General features: G+C 42.6%; 1 protein-coding gene across 1 annotated transcript in view; it reads right to left on the reverse strand.

Moving 5' to 3' along the window:
* Positions 1 to 1817: 1817 nt before the first annotated feature.
* arid3c (AT rich interactive domain 3C (BRIGHT-like)) overlaps positions 1818 to 16702 on the reverse strand; it is a 77049-nt gene continuing 62164 nt past the window's right edge. The window contains exons 4-8 of the mRNA XM_086313038.1: positions 13317 to 13500; positions 12483 to 12727; positions 6404 to 6652; positions 4521 to 4610; positions 1818 to 1984 (exon numbers count right to left, since the gene is read on the reverse strand). Coding sequence (XP_086169164.1) covers positions 1818 to 1984; positions 4521 to 4610; positions 6404 to 6652; positions 12483 to 12727; positions 13317 to 13500 — 935 coding nt within the window. The remainder of the gene's footprint in view (positions 1985 to 4520; positions 4611 to 6403; positions 6653 to 12482; positions 12728 to 13316; positions 13501 to 16702) is intronic.

The raw sequence follows: 16702 nt of genomic DNA on the forward strand, positions 1-16702 counted from the left end.
TCATTCTGAGAAAGATGCAAGATCCCAAATTCATTTCTGCAGTTTCTTACAATCAGTCACAAAAAGTATCACATGAACACATATTTATATCTAAAACACCTTTTACACTTGTGCCACCATCATTTCTTCTTTCTGTTCATTTTCATCTGGATTCTTTTGGTATAACGTAAAAAAGCTCTGTAAACTTGCTGGTTCATAAATACATGGATATGAAAGTTGCCATGTAGACGTGATTGTTGGCACGTTGTATAATGAATGAGGTAGATGTGTGTCTCTTGTTTAATCATATAAAATGTGAAAAAAACCCAGCGATCCACTGAACTAAAACAGTAATAACAAAGTAAATGTATGAGGTATATTTTGTATTAATCCTTTGTCTGTATGTAGGTGGTTTGGTGAAGTTTTGCCAACGAGCATCAGCGAGAGTGATGATACAGGATCAAACATACACTTGCTTTAACAGACGTACTAGAAACAACACTTCAGCGTGTGTCCACTGCCTTTCACGATGAACAAAGGTCTTTATGAAGACACCAGAGCATTATTTTAAAACAGAAACCCAAAATAAAACCACGTTTGACTCATGACTGCTCTGTTACCTGTATTTGCCTCCTGCTCACCTACTGCCTGCCAACTGAACTGCTGCTCGTTCTCGTCACAGTCGTTTCCTCTGAGGACTTTCAGTCAGCCCAACAGCATCACACCATCTGTGCATCTACAGTATATCTACATCAACCTCAGCACAGACTTTACACGTATGGTTTTGTCAGAAGAGCTTCCAAAATCTTACTCAGGGTAAAAATCACGCTCAACATAAAGTGCAATATTTGCCCTCAGAACAACACGTTCATTACTTTAATGTAAGCTGTGCCCAACATCCTGAAAGCAGAGAGGACACAAACACGCCTGCTTTCTAATTACGTTTACATATTTACTAAACAAACGATGAATCCCATGATGGAGACGTGTTCTGGTTATGGTGGAGACACAAACACACTGAACAGCAGCTCTTTGCACTTGAACAGCTACAGTGGGATTTCCCCAAATTTGAGGCTCTCTGTAGTGTCAAGATGCAGCTTTAATACGTATTGGAGTGGTTATTATACTTACATAGTACACACCTTAGGCAGCTATCATATTATTATACACTACAGCAAACTCAGGCTATTGCTAGTTTGGTACCAGCTGGTTTGGGGAAACCTAACAAACGAATTATTCAAATGAATTGTGTAGCTGATCTTTGTGTTGTGAACAACATGGCTTTGAGACACGCTGTGCTTATAGGACTGTTAGCGGGTGGACAGAGCCATGCAGTAGAGAGGAAAGTAAACACATCACTTTAACTCCAGCGTGTGAACGAACACCAGTCTTTGAGTATCTGTTTATCTAATGAACCAGATGGTTTTCACCTCTGATGTGCTTCTTGTTTTTGGATCAGTCCCTCATGTATCCACTGTAAACAGTCCGTTTCTGAGGTTTGTCACAATGTTACAAAAACCAAAACCACGGTTTCAGCTGCAACATCATTTCAGCGCGGGGGTACGAGTCTTTGGCTCACTGTGGTGGTATGTTGAGTTGATGAGTGAACTTTTCCACACTAACTAGATGTGTTTGAGGACATGAACAATGTTCTGTCACACAGGTTAAAAGTGGGGGCAGGTAGATGTCTATATGCAACAGTTGCTTTTTAATCAGTGCTTTGCTCACCTGTGGATGTGGAGTAAACCACAACTGAAATAAACTGGAGTTAATCTGATGATTTAGTAACATGGTTCTTCTCACTGGGACTGGAGGGGGAGGTGAGAAGAAGTGGAGGGTCAGGGGGAGGTGTTTCGGTGTCCATGGAGAGAAGAAGAAGAGGACGAGGAGGATGAGGAGGGCTGGAACTTTGTAGGGCTGCTTCTTCCCTGAGTCTGACAGCCATGATGCTTCCCATGGTGTCCTGCCATCCCTGCTATGGGCGACTGCCGAGCAAACAGGACGCCTGTGGAGAAACATCGAGCCCAAGTTAGCCTTGAACTCTGCGCTGTCCTAACATCAGATTTCAGAGCGTGTTTGTTTCAGACGCTTTTATAAAGCATGAAAGGATTTATTTTGGTATCCCTCACAGGTAATATCAAAAAAGATGAAGTGGGTTTTGGATCTGACCAGAGAATGAAATTCACAGGCTGACAAAAACATAGTTTTGTTTGTTTTAACAAGCAAAAGGAATAATCTGACATAACTTACAGCAATAGTAGTTAGGACTGGGCGATATGACCCAAAATTCATATCTCGATATTCTCTAGCTGGATGGAGATATACGATATATATCTCGATATTTTTTAAAGCCATAAAGTAAGAACAAAAAGAGAGTTCTTGGTCAAAGCTGTGTCCCAGATCTCACACAGGCACCTTTATTAACATGCAGCGTAGATGTAGATGAAGAAATTACTCAGAGTTATCAACGTTTATTAAATAATAATGCTCCATAAATAAAATACACCAATGTTGTTTTTGTGCATAACACAGAGCAGAGCAGCTATCTGAACGCTGCTCCAACAGAGGTCGATTATCTTGTTAATAATTTCACCTCCTCACTACGTACGACTCTGGATACTGTAGCTCCTGTGAAAACTAAGGTCTCTAATCAGAAGTACCTGACTCCGTGGTATAATTCTCAAACACGTACCCTAAAGCAGATGACTCGTAAGCTGGAGAGGAAATGGCGTGTCACAAATTTAGAGGATCATCATTTAGCCTGGAGAAATAGTTTGTTGCTTTATAAGAAAGCCCTCCGCAAAGCCAGAACATCTTACTATTCATCACTGATTGAAGAAAATAAGAACAACCCCAGGTTTCAAAAAGTCAGAGCTCTGTTGAGCCAACCATCCCTTTATTCTGTCTCAGAGTGATGCTGAAAAATTGCTTCATGCATTTATTACTTCCAGGCTGGACGACTGGATTCATAATTATCAGGAAGTCCTAAAAACTCCCTGAAAAGCTTTCAGTTAATCCAAAATGCTGCAGCAAGAGTCCTATGTCTCTGCACTGAATCATATCTGTTATTAACCGCTGTCTCTCTTCCACAGCATGTCTTTATCCTGTCTTCCTTCTCTCACTCCAACCAATCACAGCAGATGCCCCCCCCCCTCCCTGAGCCTGGTTCTGCTGGAGGTTTCTTCCTGTTAAAAGGGAGTTTTTCCTTCCCACTGTCGCCAAAGTGCTGCTCATAGGGGGTCATATGATTGTTGGGTTTTTCTCTGCATGTATTATTGTAGGGTCTACCTTACAATATAAAGCACCTTGAGGCGACTTGTTGTGATTTGGTGCTGTGTAAATAAAATTGAATTGAATTAAATTCGTGAATGAGGCTGTGTGGGGGTCAGCTGATGCCATCAGGGCTATTTTGTGCAAGAAAATAATCGTTCTTTTCCCGAGCACATCCAAACAGATTACTACATGCACATCATAACACAACATGTTATGATGTGCATGGTGTGGTATATTTTCATAGGCCAATGTGCGCAATGGAAAAGAAGAAAAACCTGGAGACGCAGAGGAAGTGATGTCAAGGACACGTAAGCTTAACAACAGAACAGGGGACAAACATGGAAGCACATGGCAGAGTGGGGAGACAAAGGACGAAACACAAGGACAGGACGGACCCAGAGAACGAGGAATCGAGACATACACACAGAGACTGATCGAGGACACGTAGACCAATCACAGCAGATGGCCCCGCCCCTCCCTGAGCCTGGTTCTGCTGGAGGTTTCTTCCTGTTAAAAGGGAGTTTTTCCTTCCCACTGTCGCCAAACTGCTTGCTCATAGGGGGTCATATGATTGTTGGGTTTGTCTCTGCATGTATTATTGTAGGGTCGACCTTACATATAAAGCACCTTGAGGCGACTGTTGTTGTGATTTGGTGCTGTATAAATAAAACTGAATTGAACAAGATTTAGCAGAGCGAGACTGCAGTGACACATTCAACCTGTTCAGTGCTGAAAAAATAGCAAATTTTTGCTTCTCACTTGATTGGCAGACACTGTGGACACTGAAATCTACCGGTAATTGCAAATGACCAGTTAGCAGGGACCCCTCACCAGCTTCGATCCTTCAGATATGTTAGAGGCCAGTTTGAAGCATAAGTTGATCTTTGGTCTTTGTACAAGTTTGAGGTCCAGTGAAAGAGGATCCACAGAGTGATCTGAGAATAGCAGCTGGAAGCTCTGTGGAGAACTTCAGAGAGCTTAGAGACGATAGCACGATGATATGAATGGGCTATGTTAAAGGAGAGATGCAGTAATTACTACAAGGCACAAGCTCCCTGTATCCACACACAGACAGAAAATAAACCTTCAAATTCACAGGCCCAATTTTGAGATATTTAACTTTTTTAACACTATTGGACTGCCACTTCATTACGATGGATTTTATAGCAAAGACATCAAATTGTGTAGAGGACTAAGCACCAGGGTGCTCCTATAACTTATTGAATTTCCTGCCTGCAATTACATCAGCAAACGGCCCCTCTATTTACCTGTGTAGACAACTCCATTTATTTCTATTGACATGTTGATGCTGCTAATGCCGTTGGTAGACAGGTTCAATGCAGTCTCTTGTCTATCATCTGTCAAGAGAAGGGGCACAGAAGGAGAGAGAAAAAAACTCAATATGAGCATTTAGAAAAGGAACGGAAGAAGCAAGAAGAGTATTGGTGATAATTCAGAGAGTGACAGGATAAGGAGAGCTTTATTAAAGAGTTCTGGGGAGAAAGAACTGTCAAAAGATGGCACAGCTATTTCTGCATGTCAATTATGGATGAATCCTATCACAACACAGTCGGAAAACTTGGCCAGGTTCTTAAATGACAGAAATGTCGTTAACTTTTGCCATTTCAGAACGGAAACCAGCAGAAAGAAAGCGTAGCGTGTCAATAGTACTCTAAAACAAAACCTGAAAGCAAATAAAATAAACTTTTAACTGAACAAAATCGTCCTCAGAGAACAGACGAGCCGTGCACACGGTGATCTCAGCTGGTGGCTGCTGCACTAAAACATCTGTAAACACAAATTTATCCATTTGAGAGACAATAATAATAGTTTTCAGTGTAATCTTAAATAACAGGGTTTGTTTTTGACAGAGCTGGATGGCCGGTGTGGGAATTAACCTCATTCTTCCATCACCTATCAAATTCAAGGCAGCTATTATGACTAATATGTGCGAGGCACTGGTGCACACAGAAATGATATCACACTTGAGTAGCTGGGCCTCTCATTCTTCCTTTAACCGCTATCATTAAGTCATATGTGACTTATGGATTTTCATGAGCCGCGCTGGCTGCAGCCGAAGCCACGGCAGGAGGGCGTACTCACTCATGATCAGCACGAGAAAAACATCTCGAGTCTGATGAGTCTGTAATGACGTGTTACATGATGAATTCTGTGCATGCTAGTGGTTCAGGTATTTCACCGTTTGCTGTTTGTGACACATTTTTGAGTTGGGCTCAGATTTACACTCAAATCAGCCTCAAATATGTTTCTACAAACATAAAGTGAGCAGATCACACTGTATTAGTAACAATAGTTAAATTCCCATCTGAGTGAACATCTGTTATGTGAAATGTTCATTCATGCTAACCACCTCTTACCGTGTCTCCATGTTCAAGGTTCAGAAATGTCCTAAAACAGCTGGACTCATCATTCCTGACAAATGTTAATAAATGTGTTTGTTTGGGGCTACGTCACCTGGTAGTGCCACAAAACACCTTTAACAGCAACACCATGTGAGTACGACCCTGCTCCATGTTAAACGCTTTGTTACTAAAATACTTCAGATTGTATCAGGATTTTGTAAAATATCACATTTAAACATGATCATGAAGCACTGAACAGATGATGAAGTAGGAGCTTAAACAGCAAATTTAACTATGTTAAGGGAAACAGAATGAACAAGAAGAAAAACCTTCTTAGTACACAAAATTAGTGTGAATGGAAAGGAACGGCCTACACAACTAAAACATCTAATTGTAGGATTTCTTTGCGACAATAAAAGGAACACAGGCTGCAACAGTGCTAAGCTATAGGAAATCTATTTCTTTGTCCATTTAGGTTCTTGCAGAGGCTTCAGTGGACAGCAGATTACGTTAGATAGTATTATATCCACGAGCATCTGAAGCATCTTAATTGACCCTTTTTAGTGTCCTTAGAAGTTTCATTGCCAAAGCCACGCAAAGAGACGGCTGTGACAGGACACAGAGGTCATGCCCTCAACACTGTTTTGGAAATTTAGAAGTTTACATTGTGAAATTAAAGACTTTACTTAAACTGGTTTTAACTGGAAAATGAAATGAAGAAATGACAAAGACGCACATACAACACCAACCAAAGAGCATGCACTCAAACCTTAAATGACTGTTCTTACCTCTGTTGTTAAGTTTGATGTTGAGGGGTAGCTGGGAGGCCATCGCCAGCAGGTTTTGCTGCAGGGCATGCTGCATGATCCTCTGCTGCTCCATCATCATCTTCTTCTGTGGCGGCTCGCCACTGTCCAGTTTCTCTCTCAGCTGTTCCAGAGCGGCTGTCTGGACGGCCATGGCTGCAGCAGGATGGCTGCTGGGAGTCATGGGCAGAGCCACCTGCCTGGACAGGCAGCTGGCAATCATGGGTTCCTCTGGAGGAAAAAACCAACAAAAAAGCCAATATATGATCTGTCCCTGCTCTTATACAATATTTACATTAATATACATACTGATGAAAACAGGCTCCTCTAATCACCTGTCCAAATTTCATTTTAACACATAAATGATTTGACACAATAGTTCTTATTAAAAATGTGATCTATAAATAGATCCTCTTTGGTTGCTCACATAAAGAACAAACATTTCATATTTGATACATTGTTTCCTTTTCTTTCTTCCGTGGATTTACATTATAGATGAATTCACAACAATCTGACACATTTGTATTTGTTTGTTTCTATTTACTGAAGTATATTTAAGTAAACGTTTTGGGCTTTGCATTATGTGGCAGAGTATCACAGGAAGGCCGTGCAGCACACAGCCCACCAGCAGCCTGCAGCTGGAAGAAGTGTAGTGAAAAAGTATCTTTAGTGTTGTATCAGTTATTACAGTATAAAACTGACAGGCAGAACAAAACGGGGAGAAATAAAATAAAAGGATTGAGACAAATAGAAAAACACGATGTATCACCGACTGCTGCACCTGTAAGAACAAAACAAAGAAAGAAAAAAAACACAGTACCTGGAAAAGAAAACGATGAAAATGCACAGATACACAAATCAACAATCTTCTTGTGGCGTGAGAGAGTGTTGGAAGCAACAATAACCCCACACCCACGGAGCCAGAGGCACACAGACAAAGATCCAGGACATCTCGACCTCCAACAGCACCAATGTCTAAGATGCACATAGCAGTGAATGGCTGAATACTGCAGCAGCCCCACCCACCAACCCCTGGGTAATGAACCTGCCCCCCAAGGCTCCATGTGTATGGTGACATGTTGTGAACCGCAGTGACTATAGTTAAAAAGGCCCACTGCCCACTATAGTAATAATATCAATATATAATATTGTAAAGCTATTGTAAATATGGAGTTGCAGCCCAAAAGAGCAGGTTGGACTCAAGTGCATGACTCAGAAGGTGAAAATTCAGTGCGTTCATTTACAGTGCATATATTTACACAACAACACTATCCAAAAGGGGAATCGTGCTCCAGGGGTCCAGGGAGGAAGGGACATCCATTTGGCTCACGACACCAGGGAAGGGAATCCAGGAATCTGCGTAGGACAAGCACATGGAGGAGAAAGAGCCACAGCTTAACTGTGTACTTCAACATACAGCAAAGAACGGCAGCCAGCCACTACTTTAAGCAGTTGCTGCTAATAAGATCATTGGGATCAGGAGGGTGACTGCCCCAGGTGTGTCAGGTCTCACCCATGCACACAGAGAGAAAGCTGAGCCAGAGAGACAGATAGAAAACAAACCCAAAGAAATCAATCAGGGAGGACTGAGGGACCATGACAGTACACACCCTGCCGGCAGTGGCACTTCCTAATCATGTTTTTATCCAGAACTGGGGCCTGTGGAAGCCAGGACGGAGCTGAGCTGTATCCCTTCCATCCATGGATGCCTCTCCCGTGGTGTCTGAAATCCATAATCCATGTAACTCAGAAGGCAGGTTGCCCATCAATGACTCTGCTGGCGGTGGTGGTCTGAAGGATGGGCACAACGGACTGGAAAAAACACATTTTAATTGGGAATCATGAAAGACTTTGTGGATTTCTATGTTGTGGGGTCATTTGAGATGGGCAGACACATGGTTAACCATGGAATCTAACTCTAAAGGCCCAATAAATTTAGGGGGCAGTTGTTTGTATTTTGAAAAGACGGGTAAAACCATGAGTGGAGAGCCAAACCTTTGGACCAGGACAGTAGATGGCTGCTGGGATTCTGCTGCGATCGGCTAGGTGCTTATTTTGTTCCTGGTGGCACAGGTGGCTTTCAAGAGGCAGCGGCATCTGCGGAGATGCAGTTGGACTGAGTGCTCACCTTCACCAGATCAAAAGAGTGGAGGCTGGTATCCGAGAGATGACTTAAAGGGACATAGTCCGGTTGATGAAGAAGGCGTGGTATGGGCATATTCTATTCAGGCCAGCTGGGAGCTCTAAGTGGACTGATTAGAAGAAGCAATGCAGCACAGGACGGCCTCCAATACCTGATTTGCTGCTTAGCTGTTCGTCTGAGGATAAAGCCAGAGAACAGACTGACCTTGGCATTGAGTGCAGTGCAGAACTCTCATCAGACTTGTGAAGCGAATGCAGAAGTATTCTGCAGTCAGACACTATGTCCAGAGGGAAGCCGGAAAACATGGTCGAGGAGGAGTTGCATGATCTTTAATGCAGAGGGAAACTTGGGCAGAGCAACAAAGTGGAGAAGTGATCAATAGTGGTAAGTACTGCTGTGTTATTTACCTAGAGGAGTTAACCAGTGACAAAGGTCAAGAGCTATATGGGACTATGGGTGAGCGGTGTAGGTAGAGGCTTTAAAGAGGGCATGAAACACTAAGCCATATCATGGAAGCCTGCTCACAAACCCAAACAGGTGCAACTTTTCTAGCTATTCTCTGTTAACCGGAGCTGGCCAGTCGATCACTACTTGCACCTTAGCTGGTTCAGGTTTGAGGTGTTCCATCTCAACAATGTGCCGGAAGAAAGAACCTGTGTGAATGTGAAATTTGTACTTCTCTCACTTAGCCAGTTTGTTTTTAAGGAGGCACTCAGGATATGGGAGTCGTGCTCTTGGAGGGACCAGGAGAAGATCAGGATTTTGTCTGCATAGACAAAACCTAAATGGTTGATGAAATTCTGGAGGACATTGTTCACCATGAAACACAGTGTTAGCATTACCAGATGCTCAAAGTGGCCCAGGTGGATGTTAAGGCTGTCTTCCATTCGTCCGCCTGCCTAATCCACACCAGATGATAGGCATTGCAAAGTTCTAGTTTGATGAAAATGGTGGCTCCCTGTAACAGCTTGGAAGCAAATGCCAGTAGAGGCAGTGTATATTTTTATAACAGTTATTTTGTTCAACCTGAGGAAGTCAATACAGGGCTGCAGGGCTTTGTCTTTCTTCTTGACAACTAAAAAACAAGAACCTAGGGTAGAGGAAGATGATGCCTGCAGCTAATGAGTATTTTTCATCGCCCACCCCCCATTCAGGTTTAGACAAGCTATACAGCTGTCTGGTGGAAAGTGAAGCACTGGGAAGGAGGAGTCATATATTCTATGAGGGGGAGAGATAGTGCCAAATCCTTTCAAAGTACTTCAGCCAGACTGTGTTAAATGGGAAGAACAGATGGGTCTGGAGATGAGGATGGAGGATCAGGAAACGGTAGGGGTGACCCAGAACCAGTGGAGTAAGTAGTTCTTCAAACAAATATAAGAGACGCAGAGAGAGGCGGATCTTATGAGTTACATCAGGAAGTCCATCGAGTGTTACTTGAAGAGCTTCAGAGCCAGAGCGTCGTTCTACCATGGAGTCAGTTAATGCTCGGAGTGTGTGGGAGCAAGTGTGTAATGAGAGTTTTGAACGTATCATGAGCCACGATAGGGAAAAGTCTTCCAATGAAAGAATCAATGAAATTGCCTTTCTGGCTACATTAACCTGCTTCTGTGCTCAGAGGGAGGCAAACGCCACCAAGCTGCATTGGTTGCTCCCCCTTTGTCATCAGATCCCTCTCTCTGCCTCCGGCCATTTCCACAGTATTTCTGCTGAAGGAGAGAGTGAGAGCGTTTCTGTTTCTTCTTTGGTCACAGATGTAGCCATCTTCTCTCATGCAGATTGCAATAAAACAATCCAGCGAGGCGGCTAACTCCTTAGCAGCTAACTCATTCTTTAATTCGTCGTTTAAACTTTGTAGAAAAACTCTAAAGGACTCTTGTTCTCTAAAGAGATCAACTGGTCCCTCAGTGCATTTTGACGCTCTCTTCTTAACGAGGAGTGTTCGGGAGAGCCCGATTGTCCTGGAGGGACGTTCCCTACATACACGATGGATGGGTGGCAGAAGTGGGAGGCTGCAGACTGACACAGACACACACTCCCCCTCCCTGAATCCCAACGATGTGGTGATGTGGTGCACAGAAGGAGTCCTGGTGATGATACGAGCAGCAGAGTTCTGGACACGTTGAAGCTGATGGATAGATTTTTGACTAAGACCAGAAAGAAGTTGCAGTAATCGACCCGGGAAGTGACCAGGCTATGAAGAAGAATGGCAGCGGCATGCGAGGAGAGAAAAGGACGGAGACGAATAATGTTACGGAGTTGGAAATATGCAGACCGAGTGACGTTACTGATGTGTGAGTTAAGAGAGAGAGTACTATCGAGGATGACACCCAGACTTTTCACACATGGAGAAATTCTTGGAGTTATTGATTGTAATAGGAAAGCTATTAGTTGTGGATCGTGTTTGTTTAGAGCCGACCAGGAGGAGCTCAGATTTGTTACTATTGAGTTTGAGAAAATTAGAAGAGAACCATGAATTTAGTTCAGCTACACAGGAGTGAGGGAGGACGGGGGAGAGCAGAATCAGGTTTAGTGGACAGATAAAGCTGGGTGTCATCAGCATAGCAGTGAAAATGGATACTGTATTTACGAAAAATGTGTCCAAGCGGAAGAAGCTAGATAATGAAAAGAAGAGGCCCCAGGACAGATCCCTGCACGCCTGCGACCAGAGGAAAGGGCTGAGAAGTGAAGGATTTAAGTCGAATAAACTGAGTGATTTAAACCTGGCTAGTGGGATATGGGAGAGACCGATGGAAGCGAGCCTACTGAGGAGATTTGAGTGAGAGATAGAATGAAAAGCAGCACTTAGATCGAGAAGAATAAGAATGGAGAGTAAACCAGAGTCAGCTGCCACGAGAAGATCATTGGGTATTTGTATTAGCGCTGTTTCAGCGCTGTGAAAGGGGCGAAAACCAGACTGGAACTGTTCATATAAATTATTGTTAGTTAAGTATGAGTGGAGTTGTGTGGCAACTATCTTTTAGAGAATTTTTGATAGATATGGTAAATTATCAAAATTATTGGGATCTAAGCCTGTTTTTTTCAGCATTGGGGTGATGGCAGCAACTTTGAAGACGGCAGGAACAGTTCAGTGGTAAGTGAAGAGTAGATGGCAGCAGATATGAGGGGAAGCAGAGGAGTGGGGTCTCGCTGACAAGTAAAAGGATTTGACTTACAGATGAAATCTGAAATATCAGTGACAGAGGGAAGTTGGAAAGCAGAAAAACACTGTAAATAAACGCAAAGTTCAGTTTATTTACAGTGAATCACGCTGGTTCACCACACACCAGGGAATCCAGGAATCAGCGCAGGCGAAACACGAGACACGTTTCCATCAGAGGCAAACAGAAAGAGCTAGAGACGCACTGTGTGGAGGTTTCAGAGCATGTGTCGCGAAATCCAGTAAGAAGTTATGAAGTATGAAGGTTTGCTTTAAGGGCAAGTGACGTCACTGATGATTGCTGACGCTGTTTCAGAAGGTAGCCGAAGTGTTGGCGTGATTTATGACAAAACCCAGTGGACTCACAGTAACTGTCTGTGGTTGTGTTGGCATCAACTGGAGCAAAGCATGCAGCATGCTTTCTTGGAGCCGAATGAAAGGACAACACTTTGAGCTGATCCCTCTCAATAAACATATAATTTAATACTCACAGGGGGATTTTTATTTTGTGTTTTTGTGTGTGTGTGCTGGGTGGGGGTTGTGTCAAGCAACAACACCAGGTCTATGACTGTGATGCAGACAGATGCATATAAGAGAGATAAACATCCTAGCATAACAAATTAGGAAAAGAGCAAATGAAAAAACAGGGACATCAGGTCCTTGAGCTACAACTCATGTTGAGTAAACAATGCAGCAGAAAGCAGGAAATAAAATGACGGTAAAATCTAGTCACCACCTTACACCTTGCTGTTGTCTCTTACCTTTCTTGATCACAGGAACCTGGGAGATCTGGCCACTGTTGTGAGTAGGAATGGGTAGGTGGGACATCTGTATCTTTGGTGAGGACAGAAGGCTTTGGCTTCCCATAAGAGAGCAGTTCAAGATGGCTGAGCCATAACTCTGCCTTCGGCTTTCGCGGCGGTTGCTGTCAATAGCTGCCTGAAGCTCGCCAGGGGAGCTCAGTCCCCGCTTTTCACACTCATACGGGTAGAGGTACTTCATATACCTGCGAAACAGATGCTAATGATTTCCTGATTTTTTGTGACTATTTTGATTATTTGTTTTTGTTTTAATGTCACATTTTTTTCAATTGCTGAGAAAGGTGGGACTAAATGAAGACCCCTCGGCTTACCTCTCATCACATCTGAGAGAAGCTCAAGGACCTGATGTCCTTTTATTTTTACAGTGATGCAGAGTGCTAAAATAGACACAGACACAGCTGTGTGTGTGTGTGTGTGAGGAGTGGGACGTTAAGGATCCACTCATCTAAAATAATCTCTGAATTTAACATATTTGAAGAAAGACGTCATATTGACTAGATTTTGACTTCAAAGACAAAGTTTTATAGAGGAAAAGAGGTGATTAAGTAGATAAAAATAATTTTGAAATGAACATACAACAGTGTATATCACATTTATGACCAAATAGTCCTTTTATGTTTTTATGCTGTGACACCCAGCTCTTTCTTTGCAATTAAGGAAAATAAAAAATACATAATAAATCTAAATTTCACTCGTTAAAATAAGCAAAAATAAAAAATAATGAGTTGGTCATCCAGAGTTCCCAGATGACCGGTGAGCTGTTCTTGTACTCACTGTGTTCGGAGAGTGAAAGCTGCACTGGTAATAGAGGTAGGGAGGTTAAGGCCTTTGGTGATCTCCCGCCATATTTTCTTATTGATGACTTCCACTAAGCCGCCTTTTTCTGTAACAAGCTTGTAGAGCATGTAGAGGTCCAACACCTGCTTGGCCATGATAGGAATCCGATTCACCGGAGTTCCTGCAGAAAGCAAACACTATTTTCACAATCAATTCCATTAACTGAGGTTCCTTCCATCAATACGTGTCTGTACCTTCTTATTTATCCCAACCCAGGAAAATGTCTGACAGGAACATGAAATATAACATAAAAGAACGTTTTTCTAAGCCTGATATGTGCACACTGTTTTAGTCATGCATACATGGGAACAGTATGAGTGTTTGATCCCCTGCTGAGTTCATCATTTTAACCACCTACAAAGAAATGAGCAGTCTCTTATTAGCAGATGGAGTTCTTAATCCTGAAAGACGTTCCTGACGGGACAAAGACAGGATAAAGACATGCTTTGGAAGACAGCCACAGGTCAACAATGATTAAATTCAAAGAGATGTATAAACACAAATAGTAAAAAGAGGCAAGCGGAGAAGAAACACTCATTATGGGAATCCCCCAGCAGACGAGGCCTATCAGGATAACCTGATCCAACCCTATTCCACTTTTATTGAAGTGGAAAATTTTAAGATTAAGCTTAAAAATAGAGAGGGCGTCTTCCTCCCGAACCCAAACTGGGAGCTGGTTCCACCAAAAGGGTCTGAAAGCTGAAGGCTCTGCCTCCCTCCTACTTTTAAATATCCTAGAATCAATAAGTAAGCCTGCAGTGTGGCAGCAAACTCTTTGTTGGTGTGATATGAAGTTTTTAAGATAAGATAATTATTTTATCTGAGCTGAGCACTAAATCAGATGAAAAATCAGACAGAAACTCTGTGTAAGGCCCAGGTGGACGATGATAACGAGTAAGACTGAGTTTTACAGCTGTGATGGACGAGGCGAAGCATCAGACTTTTTTTTTCAGAATTCTGACTTTAATCACAAAATTCGGAGAATAGGATGTTCCCATTTTTTTCTCTTTCCAGTGGCTCTAATCCTCGTCCATAGAAACAAGACGGTATTTATAAAATTGAATACACAGGTAAGGTAACCAAAAACACCCCTGTGTGTTGTAACAGAAACAGGAAGTGATGCTGTACCACACACTCCCCACCATCAACCGGATGCGGTTGGCTCAGGACAATCTGCTGGGCAGCAGCTAAGCTACCTTTGCCCACACAGACTGTTAAGCTATTAGCTTAGGTGTTTCTTTCTGCAGCTGCACTGCTTACAGTAAAGCTATTAAATCCATAAAGACACAATGAGTAAATATGATAAATAGAATCTGCTTCTGTCATGTGTAGGCTGTGTGCAGGCAGGAGTGTGGTAAGGAGGATCCAAAGTGCAGACTCACACAGGCAAAATAACTTTATTGCTGAACATAAAACAACTAGACTGAAAATACTAATAAACTGAAGTAGCAGACAGACAGAACACACACCATCGATGACGGCAATCACACACAGACAAAGGAAAACACAGGGCTTAAATACACAGAGGGAGCAAAGAGGGAATAGGAAACAGGAGGGAAACAAGGCTGGGGCAAATCAGGGCTAACGAGACAAGGGAAGCAAAACCCGATACAATAACCTGAGACATGAACTTCAAAGTAAAACAGGAAACATAACACAGAGACTCGGACTTGACAAGGGGATACAGCAGACGGGAGACAGAACAACCGAAGAACAGACAGAAACCAGAAAACTAACAAAGAAGCCAAAAGACTAGAAATGATAAATAATATCAAAATCAAAGTTCAATAATAATGCAAAACAGAAAAATCTGGGTCAACGACCCAGGCACCCAAACAGCTTCAGCAGAAAGGTAAAGATAAAGCATGTTAAGATTACACTATGAAACAAGTGTAATCTTATTCAGCTATGTACCACAGGCCTTCAAGCTGGCTGTAGTTAAACCTTTACTCAAAGCATCTCTAGACCCAGCAGTCTTAGCTAATTATAGGCCAATCTCCAACCTTCCTTTATATCAAACATCCTTGAAAGAGTAGTTGTCAAACAGCTAACAGATCATCTGCAGAGGTTTATTTGAAGAGTTTCAGTCAGGTTTCAGAGCTCATCACAGCACAGAAACAGCTTTAGTGAAGGTTACAAATGATCTTCTTATGGCCTCTGACAGTGGACTCATCTCTGTGCTTGTCCTGCTAGACCTCAGTGCAGCGTTCGATACTGTCGACCATAATATCCTATTAGAGCGATTAGAACATGCTGTAGGTATTACAGGTACTGCACTGCAGTGGTTTGTATCATATCTATCTAATAGACTCCAGTTTGTGCATGTAAATGGAGAGTCCTCTTCACACACTGAGGTTAATTATGGAGTTCCACAGGGTTCAGTGCTAGGACCAATTCTGTTTACATTATACATGCTTCCCTTAGGCAGCATCATTAGAAGACATAGCATACATTTACACTGCTATGCAGATGACACCCAGCTCTATCTGTCCATGAAGCCAGATAACACACACCAATGAGTTAAACTGCAGGAATGTCTTAAAGACATAAAGACCTGGATGGCCGCTAACTTTCTGCTTCTTAATTCAGATCAAACTGAGGTTATTGTACTCGGCCCTGAAAATCTTAGAAATATGGTATCTAAGCAGATTCTTACTCTGGATGGCATTACCTTGGCCTCCAGGAACGCTGTGAGGAACCTTGGAGTCATGTTTGACCAGGACATGTCCTTCAACGCACATATTAAACAAATATGTAAGACTGCGTTCTTCCATTTGTGCAACATCTCTAAAGTTAGAAATATCCTGTCTCAGAGTGACGCTGAAAAACTAGTTCATGCATTTATTACTTCCAGGCTGGACGACTGTAATTCATTATTATCAGGATGTCCTAAAAACTCACTGAAAAGCCTTCAGCTAATCCAAAATGCTGCAGCAAGAGTCCTGACAGGGACTAGAAAGAGAGAGCAGATTTCTCCTGTTTTGGCTTCCCTTCACTGGCTTCCATGAGACAGACACTATCTCTACTTCCAAGATTAGGCTTCAAACTTTCCTTTTTGCTAAAGCATATAGTTAGGGCTGGACCAGGTGACCCTGAATCCTCCCTTAGTTATGCTGCAATAGATGTAGGCTGCCGGGGATTCCCATGATGCATTGAGTTTTTCCTTTCCAGTCACCTTTCTCACTCACTATGTATTAACAGACCTCTCTGCATTGAATCATATCTGTTATTAACCTCTGTCTCTCTTCCACAGCATGTCTTTATCCTGTCTTCCTTCTCTCACTCCAACCAATCACAGCAGATGGCCCCGCCCCTCCCTGAGC

Source organism: Aulonocara sp. 'chitande type north' Nkhata Bay, linkage group LG12, assembly GCF_057382095.1.
Source record: "Aulonocara sp. 'chitande type north' Nkhata Bay isolate Kocher_YH1m ecotype deep benthic linkage group LG12, A_spYH_male_GT1.1, whole genome shotgun sequence".
NCBI lineage: Eukaryota > Metazoa > Chordata > Actinopteri > Cichliformes > Cichlidae > Aulonocara > Aulonocara sp. 'chitande type north' Nkhata Bay.